Source organism: Muntiacus reevesi, chromosome 3 (assembly GCF_963930625.1).
Source record: "Muntiacus reevesi chromosome 3, mMunRee1.1, whole genome shotgun sequence".
Lineage (NCBI taxonomy): Eukaryota > Metazoa > Chordata > Mammalia > Artiodactyla > Cervidae > Muntiacus > Muntiacus reevesi.
The window spans coordinates 42,873,905-42,894,815 of NC_089251.1; the positions used below are offsets into that span (position 1 = coordinate 42,873,905).

The 20,911-nt window shown below is 36.6% G+C and overlaps 1 protein-coding gene across 6 annotated transcripts in view; it reads left to right on the forward strand.

Annotated features, from left to right (window-relative positions):
• The window catches only part of WDPCP (WD repeat containing planar cell polarity effector), a 288,298-nt gene that overhangs the window by 83,980 nt on the left and 183,407 nt on the right, over positions 1-20,911 (forward strand). For all 6 annotated transcript variants that reach the window (XM_065929068.1, XM_065929069.1, XM_065929067.1 and 3 more), the window contains one exon: positions 12,704-12,788. In XM_065929068.1, the coding sequence (XP_065785140.1) occupies positions 12,728-12,788 (61 nt within the window). In that variant the 5' untranslated portion in view covers positions 12,704-12,727. The remainder of the gene's footprint in view (positions 1-12,703; positions 12,789-20,911) is intronic.

A 20,911-nucleotide genomic window follows, 5' to 3' on the forward strand; every position in this document is an offset into this window, starting at 1 on the left:
TGTACTCTCTTCTTTTGACACGGTTCCATTTTATTTGCCATACTCTGATGTATCAATAATTGTATTCACTGTTTTTTATCCTCCCATCATCCCATCCCTTACTAAGCTGTTCCCTCTTCAAGTGCGAGTACTTGTTTGTTTTTTTTTAAATTCTGAATACTTAGCACGGTGCCTGGCCCCTTGGTTGCCACTTAGTAGATGCTTCACAAATGTGGGTTGAATCAAACTGAAAATAATTAGAAGCTGAAACAGAATGATAAATTCTAAATAATTTTCCTTAGATATTATTGAAAATAGAATCTGTGGATACTGAATATTTAGGAAAAGGCAACTGACATTGAATCATTGAATAATTATTGTTTTCCACATATTTTCAAATAATTATCCCATGTACTTCTCAGTAACTTTTTACATAAAATATGCCCTTTAAAAACAGCAAATTATTTATTAATGCACTATTTGTTTGGGTTTTAGGGGAAAACATGATCATAATTTTGAATCTTCTTTATTTTTACTCTACTGATTTTTAAATATCAGGTGATAATTTCCCATTGTATTAAAGGATTATTAACATTTTTAAGTCCTAAGGTGAAATTGATCCCTTCTCTGGGGACCTTGATGGTTATTCATAGGCCCTTCATTTCAGTAGGAAAAGACTGTTCTTTCCTGAGTGAACTGCTTTGGTTCTTCATTCAACCAGTTAAACAAAAATACTAAAAGTATACTAAGTAATAATGTTGTGATTAACCATTAGTAAAGGTTAAAATAACCAATCAGGGAAGAAAGAGTGAGAAGGAGGATCTAATCACAGTATAAAAAGATTCACCACAAAATTCTTAAAAACTGTGAGCATTTAGGGCTTCTTTACATTTTTTTAAAAAACTTGTCATAGAGTGAGGACCCAAGAACTTGGTGAGAGCTGCTACCAAATGAGGGAAGTCAACACAGAAATAAAGCTTCTCTGAGACAGTAACTTAAAAGGAGGTTAATTTATTTAACAGTTATTCAAGGCATTAATATGACATGTTGGAGCTTATTTTTATATTATCTATGAAGCTTGCTAAGCAAATAGTATGAATACTCTTTAGTGCCTAAGAAATACCAATTATAATCATGTTTTAGATACATCAGTTTATTTACAATTTACTGATACACCAATGAAAAATAATCCTTAGTCATTTGAATAACTTCTTTCAAGGGCTTTCTTAATCAAAATAAAGTAAATTTGGCCAGAAAATAGGTTCCATCTTTCACCATGGATACAAGCCTAAATTGACACCTGTCTCAGATTCTTAAGCAGAAACTTAACTAAAAGGCTCTAGCACAGTGTTAGGCAGAGAAAGGTAAAGTTGGATGAGCACCGCACAGATATCATGAATGGGAATTCTAGTCCTGTTCCCTAGCAAGCTGACTGAACTTGTATAAATTATTTTACCGCCCTATACATCAGTTTCCATAGCTGTAAATTTAGAGTCCATCAGAGTTGATGGGGGACAGTAGTGGATAAATGGACTCCTTGGAAAAACTGCTATTCCCTGCTCAGAGAAATACTTAAGTAACAAACACACGCACTTTAGTACATAATTTCAGGGAGTTACTGGGAGAATTAAATAGTGAATATGAAGTACATTTAGTAGGTATTTTAAATCACCCTTTACTTCCTCACATTGGTTCTCTAGTTTCTAAGTTTTGATAAAAGTCACAGAAAAATGTTTTTCAAGTCTCTTTGGGGAAAAAAGTTTTTAAAGTGTACAACTATCAAATTGCATGGATAATATTCCACTTTTCATAAGAAGCCATCTCTTTCATCAGTTAGTAAGATTTGTTTTTTAGAGGAGGAGGTGGCAATCTGTCATCAAAGTGTTGACAAGTGAAATCTGACAAGGTTGAGGTGGTATAGCTGCAGGCAACTTCAGGATTTTTTCACTCTCTTTCCTATTTGAAGAGAAAGGATCTCTTTTTTCATTCTTGCTCACTTTGTAATAATCTTTGATTTATATGCTTTTTAAAATAGTGACTCTAAACTGACAAATTATTTCGACAGTTAGCATTGGTTTAGATAAGAACATTTCAGTGTTCTTTTGTCTTTAACTCATCTCCTTAGGAATTCTTGAAATTCAGTTTATTTTCTCTTCAAAGTTGCATTTCTTTTCTATCTATTCAAATGTAGCATAAAACTATATCTATGGAATTACAATCTAGAATTACTTATCATGATCACATTGCCAGCATTTCTGTATTCCCTGTCTCTCTATTGTTGTGGTTGAGATACATCCTAAAAAGAGTGAAGTCCATATTTTTAAAGATCGGAAGGGTGGGTACATGTGTTGGAGATGGTGGTGAGCAAAGATTTTGTGGTTGCTGTTATTACTTGCTTAGGCAAGCATACTTTTTCCCCCTAAAATGCCTGATATAAGCCATTGTGATTATTTGCAGGATCATGGAAAAAATGCACTTCAACTAGACACAAGTCTCTTTGGAATAATGGAAAATTGTGTGCAGTAAAATATTTGAAAAGAGCATCAGCAAACAAGATGTTTGTATTAACAGGAACCTAGAAAATGGCTATGCAAAGGTCAATACTGATCTTTAAATATTAGTGAAATTTAATTTGTTGCATGTAGAGAGTAGTAGAAGAGGAGGAAGCAGGCCACAATGAAGAAGCCATTGATGAGCTGTCCAAATGTCAAAACTGCTTACAATAAAGGAAGTGTTAAATTGATGTGATCTATTTACCTAAGTGAATTAAACAGTTTGAACAGTGCTCTAGAGAAATATTTTCCAAATTTAAGTATAACAGGAGATTTATAAAGTTTTTTGCCATGATTTATTTTGGGAAAATGAAGAGACTGCTATTATTCTTAAGAGAGTATGGTGCACAACTTCTCTTAAAATAGGAACCTACTGCTTTTGACTTTGTTTAGAAGTAGCATCACCTGACCAGTTGGTTAGCAGCTATGAAGAGCTATCCTGGCCTTGGCACTCCTGCACCACAATAGCTAGATTGAGTTCAAAGAGTTTTCTGTGATGTCGTGCCTGATTTTTGAAAAATGTGAATTCTATGTTCTCTTATTTTCATGTATAAAGATAAATTTTAAAAAGAAACATGTCTAATGTATGTAACAAAGGGTTAATATTAATGCACAAAGAATGAGGTGGAGAACACAGTAGAAAGATGGGCAAAGTACGTACCATGGGAAGTGGTAGTTTATAGAAGAAACAGTTGTTAAAAAATACATGACATGCTGTTTGATCTCTTTAATGAATGGAAAAATGAAACTTAAAACTGTGAGTTTTTTTACCTTTTCATTTTTACCTTCCAGATTGGCAAAAATTAAAAACTTTGTTAATGTCTCATAGCATATTGAGGAAGGACGTAGGGAAAAGGGCAGTCATGTTACTGGTGGCCATGTAAATTGGTACTGTCATTTTGGAGGCCAGTTTGTCAGTACCTTTTAAAATATGAGGTGTGCATATTTACTTTAATAGTATTTTTATTTGTAAGATGAAAATAGTCCTGAAACGAGCAGTCATGTTCATTAAGTAAATTATGATCAGTATACAATGGACTATCTGGCACCTTTTAAAAAGACAATGAGATAAATCTTTATATGCTAACAGGATATCCATGCTGTTGTGTTCAGTGAAAAAAAGCAAATTGTATGTTGAGTAAAATACTGTCTTTACTAAAATACAAAACAAATCAGGATGTATATGGACATGCTGTTAAGTACTTCAGAGTCTGGAAGGCCACCTACCATGTGTAATGGGTCCCTTCAGAGTAGGGGGGTCCTCTGGGAAGGGAATTCATTTTAACATCAAATACTTTTGTATTTCCATTTTATAAAACAATAAGTATGCATTATGATTATAATTTTAAAACCCAAGAAGACACAAAAGACCGCACAGAGTGTCTAATGGATTTAAAAGTTTCAATCTTCATTTTTTGTACGAAGATAGGTTTTTGTATGCTTTTAGGTTCTGTAACTTGAATAAGGACTTGATAGTGTTTTCAGCATACTGCTTTGTGCTTTTGCTTCTGCCATTTAATTGCTTAGTGTTATTTATTAAATTAAAATTTTGTAACTTGAAGTATTTATTATCTTTTAGCATTTATTGACTACTCTCAATAGATGCTAATTTTCAGATAAATGTATCCTGATTATTTAGGTTGAAAAAGTGTTCTAGATTTCTGGAGTGATGTAGATCTTTATATACTATGAGATAACATGATATAATGTAAAAAAAATTAGATACATTTAAGTTAATAATTTAGTAACATTTAGAGATAAATATTACTAAGGGAACTAGGACATTTATTTGATGACTACTGTTTGAGTAAAATTTGGGGATGAAATTTTCAGTGTTACAAGCAATTAGTTATGTAATACCCACTAATAATGTTCAGTGCTTTTCATCTTCAAAGCATTGTACAGAATTAATTAATCTTTACAGTGTTCTTAGAAATGTAGGTCAGTATCATTATCTCTGTTTTTGTAGGTGGAGAAATTGAGACAGAGAGGTTGAATGATATGGGATAAGTTTATTATAGCCGGATTAGAATTGAGGCATTTTGGGCTCAGAGCCCAGCATTTAGAGCAGTAGAACCACACCTTCTTTAGAAGACTTAATCTTTGTGTCCTTGATAAAACTACTTCTCATGAAACCATAATGAGGTCATCTCTGTATTAAAATTCAGAAGCAACAGGTTTGATCACTATACAACCATTTAAACACACACACATCGTTTTCTCCTCCGTGCCCTTCTGGCTCGGTATCGCCTCAATCTGTGTTTCCCATTGTCTCTGTGTTGGAGAATTCCCAAAATACCTATCCTCGACTTTATTTTTCTTCTGGGCTCTCCTTCAGTGGCTTAGACCTATGGCCAGGTCAGTGGCTAGGAAAATGGAGGTTGTTGGTTGAATTAGTTGAGTCAGTCGTGTGAACAGAATGCGCTGGTCCTCTTTTACCAGCACATGATGATGGAGGTGTGCTGCTCAGTAGAGTCGTGTTCAAGGCAAGGGTCATGTCTGTACAGTAAGCAGATCCCCATATCATGGTGGTCACTCTGGATTCTTCCTTTTTCCTCACTTCTACAATTGATCAGTTCCCATACACCTTTGATACTTTCTTCAAATGATCACTTGAATCTGATGCTTTATTTACATTCCAACTCCCAGCATCCCAACAAGCCCTTGTTGCTAAATATTGGTGTTGTGTTTATTCTTATATAGATCAGTTGTATAAAAAAATCCCTCCAATATTCCCATTCACAAAGTTAATCTTACAGCAGTTCTGATCTGTTGATTCTCCTTTCTAAATTACCTTACCAGATCAGAAACTATTCATTATTCTTCAGTAGAAACTTACCAAAATATAAAGTCCTAATTCCTAAGTTTGGCATTTAAAAACTTACTTAGAAAAAAAAAACACAACAAAACTTACTTATTATGGAACTGATTTATCTCTTCTATTTGTGCATCAAACCACTTTCTGACTACTCCTTAAATATGCCTTGCATCTTTTGTCTAATTTATGTTTTGGTATATTGTTTCATCTTTTTTCTCTCTCTTTATCAAAGTCTTAACTATCTTCAAATGTCTTCCTACTTTATAAGAACGTTTCTTTATTATCCAACTAGAACATCTACTGAATGCTTATAGCCCTTTGTTTATGTTGCTAAATTTGCAGTAATCACAAACTGCATATTACTGTTTCTGTGATTATTTTATCTGCTATGCTAGATTTTAGCTATTTGATAATAGGGACCCTGTTTTATAAATACCTGTATCTGTGACTCATAGTAAAATGTCAGACACCTAAGGTGCTCAGAGCTTTCGTGATATTTAATTAATAACTAGATATCATAGGACTCTCTGAGGTACAGATGACCCAGTGTTCCCAATACGCCGGTCTTTTGTTTGAATAAATTCAACCTAAGTTTGAAGTCTCTTTGAGACTCCTCTGCTCTTTTACATAAACTTTATTATTGTCTAATTGTTTGGTTCAGTGTTGAATATTTCAAATATCTTTATTTCTGATAATGTGACGTTGATTAAATATGTTTATGTGTATGGGTAACAGATAATTAATATAATTCTGTGTAGATGGCAATAGACAAGGAATTATGGGGGAATACACTATATTTTAGATAATTTTGAAATTACCTAATGATGACTAGAATACCTAACTCAACTAGTGGTTTATTTTAAACTTGTGCTATTTAATTGTCTATAATTTTGTACATTTTAAATTGGTGACTAGATAATCCTCAGAAAGTCTGTTGATAATAAATAACATGTTCTAACTTTATGCCCAAGAAAGATTTCCTTAGGCTCTTTAGGGTATTTTGCTAACATACATTTCATTTTAAATGTCTTGTTAGCCCATGGTATCATCTGTCTTTGTTAAATTGCAGCAGTGTCTTCTCTTGGTTTATTTTTCTTTTCCATTGTGTTTTATATTAGGGTTTTATTTACCCTCAGGCTTCCTTTCCTTTCCAGAGTAGTCAAAATAGCTGACCTAAGAAACCAGGGAAGACAGAGATTCTGCAGATTGATTTAGTGGCAGCCCATAGGGTCACATAGAGTTGGGCACTCCTGAGGTAACTTAGCACACACTCACAATCTTAAGACAAGTGTTTATTATACTGTGATCTGTTTTGGAAAGAAGGCTTTAAACCTTTTGAAGATGTAACTAGAAAGTGAGAAAGGTTCTCTAAGATCCTCTCATTTTTTTATCCTCAGAATTTGGCTATCATAGATTCTCCCCCTTACAGGAGAACAATTGAGATTTAAATCAAGTTCAATTGAAATCATGCTTCTTATTCTGTTATGAAGACTGGACGTTTGAGTTCAGAATGACCTTCTGAGACATCTGAGCCTGTCATCAACCGCCTTATAAAATTAAACAGAAAATAAAAAGATATTTAAAAATAAATGAAAAATTATTAGACAATTTTTCTTGTTTAGCTTTTTTCTTCTGCTGTTCTTTTCACTTGGATAATTCTTTTTCCCAGTCAGTATTAAGAAAATTTGCTGTATTTTTAGTCATTCATTGTTTTATTCATTTTTCCCTATATAACTACTTTAGGTTTCCATCTAAGTCCTGTGTATTGGGTTTTATCCCTAGAGAAATGCACAGGGGCGCTGAGTAGGGCAGTATTTCTCCACTTTGTTAGGTACTCTCTGTTTCACTGCGTTTTAAAACCTTGGCCACATCCCCTCTCAGAATGCTGAAACCAGAATTCTTCTGAAATTCTTTTCTTTCTTCCTTCAAAAACAACTGTTTATGCACTGATACACTATTTGAATGATACGAGCTCAGTCTTGACTGCTTCCTTCAGGCAGATTTTTCAAACATGGAAATTACAGCATTCTTTTTAACTGGTGGCATTCTTGAGTAAGATGCTAGACCTTTAAAAGTCTGAGTGTTTGAAAAAACCTGCACAGTTTAAAGATGGCAAGACATGTTGAGGACTAGAAAGGATGTTGATTTGGTCTCCTCCCACCACGTCGATCTAGTAACTATGGATTTTTACAAATATTAAAAAATTTGCCGTATTAATTCTTTTTAATTTTATATGGTCTTAATAGCGGATATTTGAAGTTCAGAGGAAAATAAGGATGAATAAGCCGCATTTGGCTATCTTTTGCCTACCCGCTAATGCATGACCCTGCAAAGCCTCCTCCCTGATTAGACATATTTTGGGGAACCTGCAAGAGTTAGTTGTCACATGTATTCATAAATAAGTCCAGTCATTTCCTGATGGGCACTAGCCATTTTCTTCTCACCTCACCTGCCACACCTGCTCCATCAACACATTACTGCTGCCACCATGTCTGCTTTTGCTGGGTGTGGATAGGAAATCACCACTCTGAGTACAATAATGTAAAGGGCTGCCAGTCCTACTTATGTTCTACTGGGCACCCACCCCTGTGACCACTTCACGACCCTTAAACCAAGTTTCCAGGGGCCTTAAAGCTGTTCTAGGTAGAATGTCTCTCTCCCCTTTGTCCTATTCTTTTTTTGTGGGAAACTGGAGCAATATTGTTTATACATCAGAGCATTTTTAGAAACCACTTGTACAGTTTTCTCAGTCCTCCCACCTCCAGTGAAACTACAAATGAATCCTGTTTTCAAGTCCAGATCAAAGACTTTACACTGTGCTAGTCTCAGAATTTCCCCTTATGTCCAAATGCAAAGAGTCAAGGCTTTGTACTTGACATTCTGTGCTGTCTACAGACATCATTTTGCTTATTCTCCTCCATAATTTCCGAGCAGTTTAGGATTTTCAAATTTAGTAAAGATACGCAGTAGACCACCCACTCCACTACTCTTGTCTGGAAAAATCCCATGGACGGAGGAGCCTGGTGGGCTGCAGTCCATGGGGTCTTGAAGACTCGGACACGACCGAGCGACTTCACTTTGACTTTTCACTTTCATGCATTGGAGAAGGAAATGGCAACCCACTCCAGTGTTCTTGCCTGGAGAATCCCAGGGACGGGGGAGCCTGGTGGGCTGCTGTCTATGGGGTCACACAGAGTCGGACACGACTGAAGCGATTTAGCAGCAGCAGCAGCAGTAGACCTGTGGGTTTTCAAGTTAAAAGCTTCTCTACCTCTTATAAATAATAGCCAGTATGGATTAAAAAAGAGCTGTGATTGACTCTTCATTTCTGTCATCAGGGGAATGTTTCTTATTTATTTATGGCTGTGCTGGGTCTTTGTTGCTGCTCAGGCTTCTCCAGTTGCAGCGAGCAGGGACTAGTCTTTGTTGGGGTGCACAGTCTCCTCTTTGTGGTGGCTTCTCTTTTGCAGATCACAACTAGGTGCAAGGACTCAGGAGTTATGATGCGGGTGGGTCCAGTCACTCCGTGGCAAGTGGGATCCTCTCAGACCGGGGATTTGAACCCATGTCCTGTCCTTTGCCATGCAGCCTCTTAACCACTGGACCACAAGGAAAGTCTCAGGGGGAATGTTTTGACAAAATCTTTATTACTGATTGACTTAAACTGAAAAGTGGACTTACAAGTGTAGTCGTCTTTTGATATGTAAGTAAAAGTGTGGCCTTCTGTTTTTGGCTAAAATTTTATCTCTAATTTGCATGATGAAACCTTATTATGTAGCTACCAACAGCTAAACTTCAGCCTTAGTTAGAATTCATAAATTCTCATTATTGGCATCTAAATAAACACTAAATTGAAGCGTGCTTTTATTTTCTAGTATAGTCTACAAGTTATGACTTTACTGCTCAGTGTCTAAGAAGGTATGTGCCTGTTTCATCGTATCTTTTCTTCCCTGTTCCTAGTGAAATATTAATCCATTTGCATGGCCTAATTCAATACTTCCTCTGGTGTAGAAGCTTCTCCACATATAGGTACTTTTCCATTATAAAATCTCTCTTGTACTAAGTCATTCATTCATTTCTCCCTATGTAAGGTAGTTCAGTTCAGTCGCTCAGTTATATCCGACTCTTTGCAACCCCATGGACTGCAGCATGCCAGGCTTCCCTGTCCATCACCAACTCCTGGAACTTGCTCAAACTCCAAGTTTGCCATCCAACCATCTAATACTCTGTCGTCCCCTTCTCCTCCTGCTGTCAGTCTTTGCCAGCATCAGGGTCTTTTCCAAGGAGTCAGTTCTTTGCATCAGGTGGTCAGAGTGTTGGAGCTTCAGCTTTAGCATCAGTCCTTCCAATTAATATTCAGGTTTGATTTCCTTTACGATTGACTGGTTTGATCTCCTTGCAGTCCAGGGGACTCTCAAGAATCTCCTTCAACACCAATTGAAAAAATCAGTTCTTCGGCACTCAACTTTCTTCATGGTCCAACTCTCACATCTCTACCTGAGTACTGAAAAAAACATAGCTTTGACTATATGGACCTTTAAGATCATGTTTAATGCTTCTTTGTGTTTTCCATATAAATTTACATGGTGCTAGACATTTGAGTAATAGCAGCAGATACTACAGTAGCAATATTAAGATAACTAAATAAAAGTACCCTCAAAATAGTCCTGTGGTAGCTACTTTATTATACCCATTATATGTTTGGGGAAACTTAGAGAAGTTAAGTAATTTATGCAAATTAGTGAGTAACTTGAGAAGTTAGAGAATTTCCCTAGCGGCTCAGCAGTAAAAGAATCCACCTGCGATTCAGGAGACGCAGGAGACTTGAGTTTGATCCCTCGGTCAGGAAGGTTCCCTGGAGTAGGAAATGGCAACCCACTCCAGTATTCTTGTCTGGAAAATTCCATGGACAGAGGAGTCTGGCAGGCTACAGTCCATAGGATTGCAAAGAGTCGGACATGACTGAGCACTGAGCACATATGTACGTGTGTGTGAGAGGTTAGAATAAGAAGCCAGGTAGTTAAGAGTCTAGAGTCCACATATTAAGTTTAATAAATATGAAATTTATTTAATTTATTAATTGATTCTTAGGCGGTGCCATGACACATGCAGAATCTTAGTTCCCTGACCAGAGATTGAACCCATGTCCCTTATATTGGGAACTCGGATTCTTAACTATTGGACTGCCAGAAATCCCATTCATTAATTGATTCTTCAAACCAATATTCCAGGCCTCACCTATCTGAATGACAAAGGTGTGGTTTACATATTCTAATATAGTAAGTATTTTAGTCTTAAAAAAGTACAACTATGATAATTCTGAATAAGTCTCATGAAACTGACTCAAAGCAGTTTCAAAGAACACAGCTTTGGAAATATTTTGAATAATGGCAGCCTCTCTAGTCACTCCCAGGTGACAACTCAGAAAGATAATAGTTGAATTGGAAAATACAGGTTAGTTTTAATATCCCTTTTTCTCTATTGCCTGCTAGTAAGGAACTACATCCTTCATGGTAATGAGCCCACTAGCTCTCTTACCCCATATCTATATATGTGGTAGCCATCTTCTGGTTAGAATACCATATCTGGAGGTTGAAGGGTCTTTTGTTTCATCTCTAAACTTTTAAGGCACTTTAGTACAAGGAAGAAAGTGAATTCAGATCAATCCAAAATTTACTATTTATTATAGCCTATTTTTTGCTACTCTTTTCAACTTCATTTTTCTATTGTTTTCTGCCATGCCTCTTGATCTAACACTGTTGTTTTACTCGAACTACTGTGTATACACTCCCTACACTTCTGTGTACCCCAATACAGTGAGTGTCCTGTCGTTGCGGGCAGAGTCTGAAAACCTGTCCGTTTAGATTCAAAGCCCACCTCTACTACCTGCTGGCTATATGTCTTTTCTGTGTCTTAGTTACCTCATTTTAGGATTAATAGTGATACTACTTCAAGGAGTTACATATTTGAGTTAATATCTATAAAATTTTAGAAGAATGCCTGTCACAGGTAGGTACATAGTATTAAATGCTGCTATCATCATCATTTAACTGGTGAAATCCTTTTCTTCTCTGAGGTCCTGTGAACATTTTATAATTTCTCAGTAGCTTTCTCAGTGCCCAGCTGTTCCAAGCAGGCTTGAGCCCTTCTGTTATACTGTGAAATTGATTACTCTGCCATTTCAATAATTAGTAACTATGTGTCATTAGTTGAACATGCATCTGAATCTTGATGATGTAAGTGCAATGAGGTCAAAAGTAAAGGTGAAGTAAAGACTAACAAAGTCTGTATTGTGTCTAAAATTATTTTGGATTATCATTCATAAATAGTATGGGGAAATATTTTTAGTCACTCCTAATGTTAAAGAAGCTGAGAGCTTTTTTCTCCATATAATAAATGTCATAAGATATTTTTCAAGCTATTATTTTCATATAGTAGATGTCACAAAATATTCAGAAGTTTGTTGGAAATAACAGTTCTTTTTATGATCCATATAAAGAAAATGTCAATAGTTTATGCATTTCTAATATACAGGAAAATTTACATGTAGTATAATAATTACATGTATTTCCAAGCAAACATTGGAAAGTTACTTAAATTCCTTTCAAATATTTGTAAAATGTTACTTTTCTTTTTTTTTTCCAGATTGGCCTTCCTCCAATTAGTCAAAATTAATGAAGCGCTAATTAAATTTTTTAAGTATAAATAATATCCATCACTAGGCCCTGCTGTTAGAACTGGGAGGAAATATAAGATGTAAAGTTTTGCTGTCTTTTTAAAAAAATGAATGTAGTATAGAATATCTGGATCTATCATGACATGCAGATGAACAAATTAATTTGAATGCTAATGTGGTTTCACACAGTTTACATCTAAGTAAATATGTTTCCTATAATAGTAACTATATACCATTTATCTTGGGAATTCCATTTTAATTAGCCTGTTTGCATGTGAAAGATTGCAAATATTTGCTTTTTATATTAAAAATGCACCACAGAATGTTTTTGTACTTAATAACTACCTAGCAGATATTTCTTTTCCTTACTTTAAATACTAAATAATTCTAAATATACTGAGTTGTAAAAATCATATATTATTGGAAACCCAAATATATATATATTCTTCTTACTGTGTTTCTCAATGTGATGATGTACTAAATCTAGGAAAAATGATTTTTTTCCATTTATTTCTGGGTGGTTAACTAAGGATATATTAAATTGTGTTTATTATGATGAACTGTATTTCAAATATCAGTAGTGACAAATGATTCTTCTTATTATTTCTAAGGGATCTTGATTTTATTGGCAATAGAAGATAATTAATTGACACCTCTTCTTAATTATTTTTTAAACAGGATAGAGATTCCTTCTGCCATCAGATGTCATTCTGCTTGACTGAACTGCACCTGTGGTCTTTGAAGAATACCTTACACATTGGCGGTAAATAAACTGGATTAATTTCAATATTTTTCAAATATAAATTGCAACAATATAAATACCTAATAGCAAAGGTTAGAGCCTAGATTCTCCGTGAAACTGCATCATTTTCTTTATACTTAATGAAAAATCGGCTGGTGGAAAGGAATTTCTTTTAGTTAACTCTGATTAACTTATTTTTTTCAACTTGAGTTACATTTTCTATTTAAAACATTAACTTTATCCATCTAATATCTATTTCCTCTTAAGATATATGTAAGATTTTCTAGCTTTTTTCCCTGAGATTGTTCATAATAACATGTTTATATTCATAAATATTTACAGGCTTGCAAATGGTAAATGCATTTCTATTTGATATAAAAGGAGTATTTCAAACATACAGCTCATATGTACAATTGTATCCTTGTTTTTTGCATTTCATATTTTTTTGGGAAGGGAATAATGTAAATCTGTTTTAACAATGTTTATTAGTATTTGAGGATGAAGTATATGTCATTAGGAAACATCTTTTAAAAAATCTTTTCCTTTTGAAAATCTAAAGCAGCTCTTGATTTAGGAGGACATATGTATTTAAATGTCTTCAGCATCATTTCTAAGAAAACAATTTACCTTGCAAAGCATTGTTTATTTATAACAAATATACAGCTACAGATGATGTCATTATAATTTCATTACATTTAATGTGCTTAAAATATGTAAGGAAAGAATTTCCAGTTAAAGTGGACTTAACACATACTTGCTTCCTCCCAAGATTCTTCTAAGATGAGAGTAAATGAATTACTCTAATAAAGGTGTAAACCCACAAGGACTAAGCGACTAGGAAAGGAGACAATTGCTGTTGAATTGTTTTTGGAAGGCATAGAGAAGTTACCAAAGCTCAAAAATCTGAATATCAGATATCTACAGAAAATTCCACTGACAGCAAACTTGGGTTTCAAAAGTCTTGAGAGGTACAGAAATTGAGGAGTCAGATAATGCAAAAGGATGAGACTGTGGCATGAGGTGATCAGAAAGAGACTTGAAAATCTATGTAAGAAGTAGTGAGACACTGGAAATACTTGATTTGGGGAAGTTCAAAACTAGCTGCAATGGAAAAAGATAGGGGAGAGGTGCTGAACTGAAAACAGGGAAAACTGAAATGAAAGCCTACATAGGAATATTCTTAATCCCTTTATAATCAAATTAATCTTAATCTCAGAATGTCACAGAAGGAAGAAGTTGAGGGAGTCCTCTCTGGGGAGACTACTTGGCCTCAGGAAAAAGGCCTATTTACATTGATATTTAACGTGGTCTTCCAGTGAAACACCCAGATCCCTGAGTGGTCAGTGAAACCCACTGTTGGCAAGCCCTGTTCGTGTATATTGAGCTTTTAATCAGCTTTCTGGTGCCTCACTTTTAAATACAAGCAGCCAGAAATGAAATATAGATGTTTCAGGAAACAGTTGAAAATTATATTAATCTTTTGGAAAGTAAAAGTATGTAGCAGAAAAAAAATTTTAATTCAAATGAGTAAAAGAAATTGGGGGAAAAAAACAGGGGAAGAAACTTATTTCACTGCTGATGAAAGTATGAGTTGGTCCAACCGTTTTAGGAAATAATTTGGCATTACCTGTTTTGCCTTGTTGTTGTTGCTCAGTTGCTCAGTCGTGTCTGACTCTTTGCGACCCCACGGACTGCAGCACGCCAGGCTCCCCTGTCCTTCACCGTCTCTCAGAGCTTGCTCAAACTCACATCCATCGAGTCAGTGATGCCATCCAGCCGCCTTGTCCTCTGTCGTCCCCTTCTCCTCCTGCCTTCAATCTTTCCCAGCATCAGGGTCTTTTCTAATGAGTTGGCACTTCACATCAGGTGGCCAAAGTATTGGAGTTTCGTACAGTAGGCAAAGTAGGCAAAGTATTTTGCCTACTGACCAGTAATTCAACTCCTAGATATATACCATAGTGAAAGCCTTGATAACTTGAATACACCAAGAAACATGTATGAAAATGTTCTTAATAGTACTCATCGTTAACTAGAAACCATCCAAATGAAAATCAGCAGGAGAATGGATAAATATATTTATGCAACAGAGAAAATGAATGAGTTGAAACTGTATGCAACAGCATAGATGAATGTCAGGAATATGTTATTGGGAAAAAGTTTAAAAAATAAGCTGCAGCATACATACGGTATGCTTGCACTTAAAAGAAAGTTCAAAAACAGCGGCTAAATTAAACAATGTATTGTTTCAGGAGACAAGTATATGTGGAAGAACTATAAAGAACATTAGATTATAGACACAGAATTTAGTATAGCTCTGACAAGGAACGGAGTGGAAGTAAAATAGTAAAGGGCATACAGCAAGTTTAAAGATAATGTTCTTAGGAGAGAGTTTGAGATGTTAGCATAGGAAGAGCCTGAACTCTCATGGGCACAACAAATTTAATTAAGTACATATGGAACATGGATGAAGAGAGCCTCCACAACAAAAGGTAAAAGGATAGCACTGAGATGGGTAGGACAGACAGACAGTATTGCCAAGAGGAAAAACCACATCCCAGCCGCATCAATCCACAACTGAGAGAGATAACAAAGGTACGGATCTTCTCTCTCAGTTGTGAGGGATTCAGGTTCCACATCAGCCATCCCAACCCCTAGATCCTACGCAGGAGAGACAAGCCCCTAAAATACCTGACTTTGAAAACCAATGGGAAATGTATCCAGGAAAATTATAAAACTGCAGGGAACAGAAAACCCACTCCTGAAGGGGTGCATGGAAACTCAGTTGATCTGAGTGTTCAACACAAAACACAAGATTGAGAAACATATGGACTGTAGGTAAAGGGGACCCAGTTACTAATCTTAAAGCATCTGCCAGAGAGTCAGGAACCAACTGGGACACTCCCTGGGAACTGACATACTGGCTGAAACCAAAAAAAATGTCTGCATGCAGGACTGCAGCATGCAGGATTGGAGTTCCCCAGCCAGTGGTTGAACTCTTGCACTCTGCAGGGGAGGTGTGGAGTCAGCCACTGGACTGCCAGAGATGTCACAGGGCATTTCTTATGAAGACCACTCCTTCAAGACTGGGAAAGATAACTGATTTCCTTAATACATACATGTAAACAGGGAGACTTAGGCAAAATGAGACATTCCAATCAGAAAATACAGCAAAAACTTTAGAGCTATGTCAAGGCTGTATGTTGTCACCTTGCTTATTTAACTTCTGTGCAGAGCACATCATGCAAAATGCTGGGCTGAATGAAGCTCAAGCTGAAATCAAGATTGCTGGGAGAAATATCAATAACCTCAGATATGCAAATGAACCAACCTAATGGCAGAAAGCTTAAAGATCCTCTTCATGAAGATGAAAAAGGAGAGTGAAAAAGCTGGCTTAAAACTCAACATTCAAAAAACTAAGATCATGGCATCAGGTCCCATCACTTCATGGCAAGTAGATGGGGAAACAATGGAAACAGTGACAGATTTTGTTTTCTCGGGCTCCAGAATCACTGCAAATGGTGACTACAGCCATGAAATTAAAAGGTTATTGCTCTTTGGAAGAAAAACTATGACAAACCTAGATAGTATATTAAAAAGCAGAGACATCACTTCGCTGACAAAGCTCCATATGGTCAAAACTATGGTTTTTCCAGTGGTCATGTACAGATGTGAGAGTTGGACCAGAAAGAAGTCTGAGTGCTGAAGAATTGATGCTTTTGAGCTGTGGTATTGGAGAAGACTCTTGAGAGTCCCTTGGACAGCGTGGAGATCAAACCAGTCAATCCTATAAGAAATCAACCCTGAATACTCATTGGAAGGATTGATGCTGAAGCTGAAGCTCTAATACTTTGGCCGCCTGATGTGAAGAACTGACTCATTGAAAAAGACCCTGATGCTGGGAAAAGTTGAAGATAAAAGGAAAAGAGGGTGGCAGAGGATGAGGTGGTTAGATAGCATCATCAACTCAATGGACATGAGTTGGAGCAAACTCTTAGAGATAGTGGGGCCAGGGAAGTCTGGCGTGCTGCAGTCTATGGGGTTGCAAAGAGTTGAACATGACTTAGCAACTGAACAACGATAACAACAATAATCATCTATTTAGTGTGCAGTAACATTATGTCTTTAAAAACATTGTATATACCTTAATTAAAAAGTATTTTATTGCTAAAACTGCTGAACATCATAGGAACTTTAAGCAAGTCTTAATCTTTCAGCTGGTAGAGGGCCCTGCCTCATTGTTGATAAGTTTTGGTTGCTGAAGGTTGGAGAGCCTATGGTAATTTCTTTCTTTTTTTTTTTTTTTTAAGACGACAGTGAAGTTCACCACATTGATGGACTTTTCATAAATGGTTTCTCTGTAGCATGCAATGCTGTTTGTTAGCATTTTTACCTGAAGTAAAACCTTCAAAATTGGTGTCAATCCTCTCGAATCCTGCTGCTATTTTATGAACTAAGTTTACATAATATTCTAAATCCCTTGTCGTCATTTCAGTAATCTTCATAGCATCCATACTAGGAGCAGGCTTATTTTATCTCAAGAAACCACTTTGTTTAATCATACATAAGAAGCATCTCCTTAAGTGTTAAAGCATTCTCATGAGATTGCAATGAAATTCAGTCTCATCTTCAGGCTCCACTTCTAATTCTAGTTCTCTTGCTATTTTCACCACATTACTACCTCCACTGAAGTCTTGACCTCTTCAACGTTGTCCATGAGGGTTGGAATCAGCTTTTTCCAAACCTGTGTTAATGTTGATATTTTTACCTCTTCCCATGAAATATGAATATTCTTAATGACGTCCAGAATGAAGTTGCAAAGTTGGACACAGCTTTGCAACTGAACAACTAGAATGATGGATCCATTCCAGAAGGTTTTTTTTTTTTTTCTTTCTTTTTTTTTTTTTTTTGCCATGCCACATGACTTACAGGATCTTAATTCCTGGACCAGAGATTGAAACCAGGCCCCAGCAGTGAAAGTGATGAGTCCTAACTGTTGGACCACTAGGGAATTCCCAAAAGGTTTTCAGTTGAATTTGCCCAGATCTATTATATGCATCACTATTTATGGCAGCTATAGCCTTAAGAACTGTTTTTCATAAACCATGAGACTTGAATGTCAGAATTACTCCTTGATCCATGAACTGCAGAATGATTGTTGTTCTAGCAATCATAAAAACAACATTAATCTAATTGTACATCTTCTGTCAGTGTTCTTGAGTGACCAGATGCATCGTCAATGGACAGTAATATTTTGAAAGTAGTCTTGGTTTCTGAGCTGTAGGTCACAATGGTAGGCTTAAATTATTCAGTAAGCCGTGTTATAAACAGATGTACTGCCATCCAGGCTTTGCAGTTCCATTTATAGAGCATGTCAGAGTGGATGTAGCAGAATCTTAAGGCCCCTGGGATTGGTTGTGCATTGGCTTCTACTTGAAGTCACCAGCAGCATTAGCCCCTAACAAGAGAGTCAGCCTGTCCTTCAAAACTTTGAACAGTCATTGACTTTTCCTCTCTAACTATGTAATTTCTAGATGGCATCTGCTTTCAATAGAAGGTTGTTTTCTACATTGAAAATGTGTTGTTTATCGTAGGCACCTTCATTAATTGGGACTTAGCAGGTGGCTCAGTGATAAAGAATTCACCTGCCAACGCAGGAAACACAGGAGATGCGGCTTCGATTCCTGGATTAGGAAGATCCCTTGGAGGAGGAAATGGCAATTGACCCCAGTATACTTGCCTGGGAAATTCCATGGACGAAGGAGCCTGGCAGGCTATAGTCCATGGGGCTGCAAAAGAGCTGGACCCAGCTGAGCAACTGAACACAAGCACTTCATTAATTATTTTAGCTAGATCTTCTAGATCACTTGGTGCAGGTTCTACATCTACACTTGTTATTTCACCTTGTATTTTTATGTTCTGAGTATGGTTTCTTTCCTTAAACATTGTAAACCAGCCTCTGTTAGCTTTAGACATTTCTTCTGCAGCTTCTTCACCTCTCTTAGTCTTCATAATATTGAAGAGTTAGGACCGTGGTTTGCATTAGGCATGGAATGTTATGGCTTATCTGTCCAGGTCGCTAACTCTTTCTCCATTATCACCAATAAAGGTGTTTCTTATCATTTGTGTGTTCAGTGGAGTAACACATTTTCCTTTAAGATCCTCTCCTTTACAGTCACAACTTATTTGTTTGACTCAGGAGGCCTAGCTCTCAGCCTTTCTTGACTTTCAACATGCATTCTTCAGTGTATATGTTAGTCATGTCCAACTCTTTGTGACCCCATGAACTGTAGCAGGCCAGACTCCTATATCCATGGAATTCTTCAGGCCAGAAAAATGGAGTAGTTTGCCATGCTCTTCTCCAGGGGATCCTCCCAACCCAGGGATCGAACCTGGGTCTCCCATATTGCAGGCAGTAAGCTTATGGGTCTCTCACATTCCTCAGTAAGCTTAATCATTTCTAACTTTTGGTTTAAGGTGATTTAAAGTGCAAATCTTCCTTTCACTTGGACACTTAGAGACCTCTGTAGGGTTATCAATTGGCTTAATTTTAATATTGCTGTGTCTTCAGGAATTGTTATTGTTATTCAGTTGCTAAATGCTGTTCAACTTTTTGCAACCCCGTGGACTTCAGCATGCCAGGCTTCTCTGTCCTTCACTATCTCCAGGAGTTTGCTCAAACTCATGTCCATTGAGTCGGTGATGCCATCCAACCACTCATCTTCTGTCACCCCCTTCTGCTGCACTCAGTCTTTCCCATCATCAGGGTGTTTTCCACTGAGTTGGCTCTTCACATCAGGTGGCTAAAGTATTGGAGCTTCAGCTTCAGCATCAGTCCTTCCAATGAATATTCAGGACTGATTTCCTTTAGGACTGACTGGTTTGATCTTGCAGCCCAAAGGACTCTCAAGAGTCCTCCAGTACCACAATTTGAAAGCATCAATTCTTTGGCATAACTTTTATTTAGTAATAAATACACATTCAGAAAACTCCAGGAGATAAGAGAAGGACAGGGAAGCCTGGCATGCTGCAGTTCATGGGGTTGGAAAGAGTCGGACACTGAGCCACTGAACAACAACAACGAATGTATTCAGAAAAAACTCAAGAGAAAAACACAGTGTTATGAATAGCTGTCTCTGAAGAGTGGAAATACAGGAAACTAAACTGTTTTGTTCTTGACTTTATACAGTGAACACGTTACTTCTGTAATCAAGAAGCCAAATTATATTGACATAGGCATAACAATGATAGAAAAAAAAAGGAAATGAATGCTCTGACCAAAGACAGTGGTGCACACAGTTCCCAGGAGGCAGTAAGATCTGCCCCAACTGGGTCTTCAGCAGGGCTTCTCTGTTCTCCTCCCTGGGAGCATTCCTTTTGAACCCATGTGCAATCCTACTTTTTTAGGGCTCAGCTTTACTAAGTCACCTAGAGAAGCCTTCGCTGCCATTGAGACTAAGTTCGTAACCCTCTTACATATTCTCATTATGTTTTAACATTTAAAGTAGTTTTTGAATTGAGGTATAACTGAGTTATAACATTAAGTTAGTTTCTAGCATACAGCATAATGATTTGGTAGGTCTGGTTAACATCTACCACCATACGTGGTTATAATTGTTTTTTCCTGTGATAGAAAATTTTAGTATTTATCTCTTTGCAATTTTAAAAGATGTAATACATCATTATTAGCTGGAGTCACCATGCTGTACATGATATCCCCATGACTTGTTTATTTTATAACTGAAGTTTGTGCCTTTTGATCCACTTCACCCATTTCATCTACCCTCCCCTTCACCCTCCTGACTGGCAACCCTGGGTCTGTGAGCTTGTGGTTTATTTATTTTTTTTTTTTTTAAGATTCTGCGTGTAAGTGGAGTCCTGTGGCATTTCTCTCTCTCTGACTTGTTTCACTTAGCATAATGCCCTCAAGGTCCATTCAAGTTGTCACAAATGGTAGGATTTCATTCTGTTGATGGCTTAATTCCACCCTGAATATATACCACATCTTCTTTATCCATTCATTTGTTGATGGGTACCTGGATCTTGGCTATTGTAAATAATGCTGCAATGATCATGATATAATGGTACCTATATCTTTTTGAATTAATGTTTTTATATTCCTTGGATAAATACCCAGAGGGGAAGTT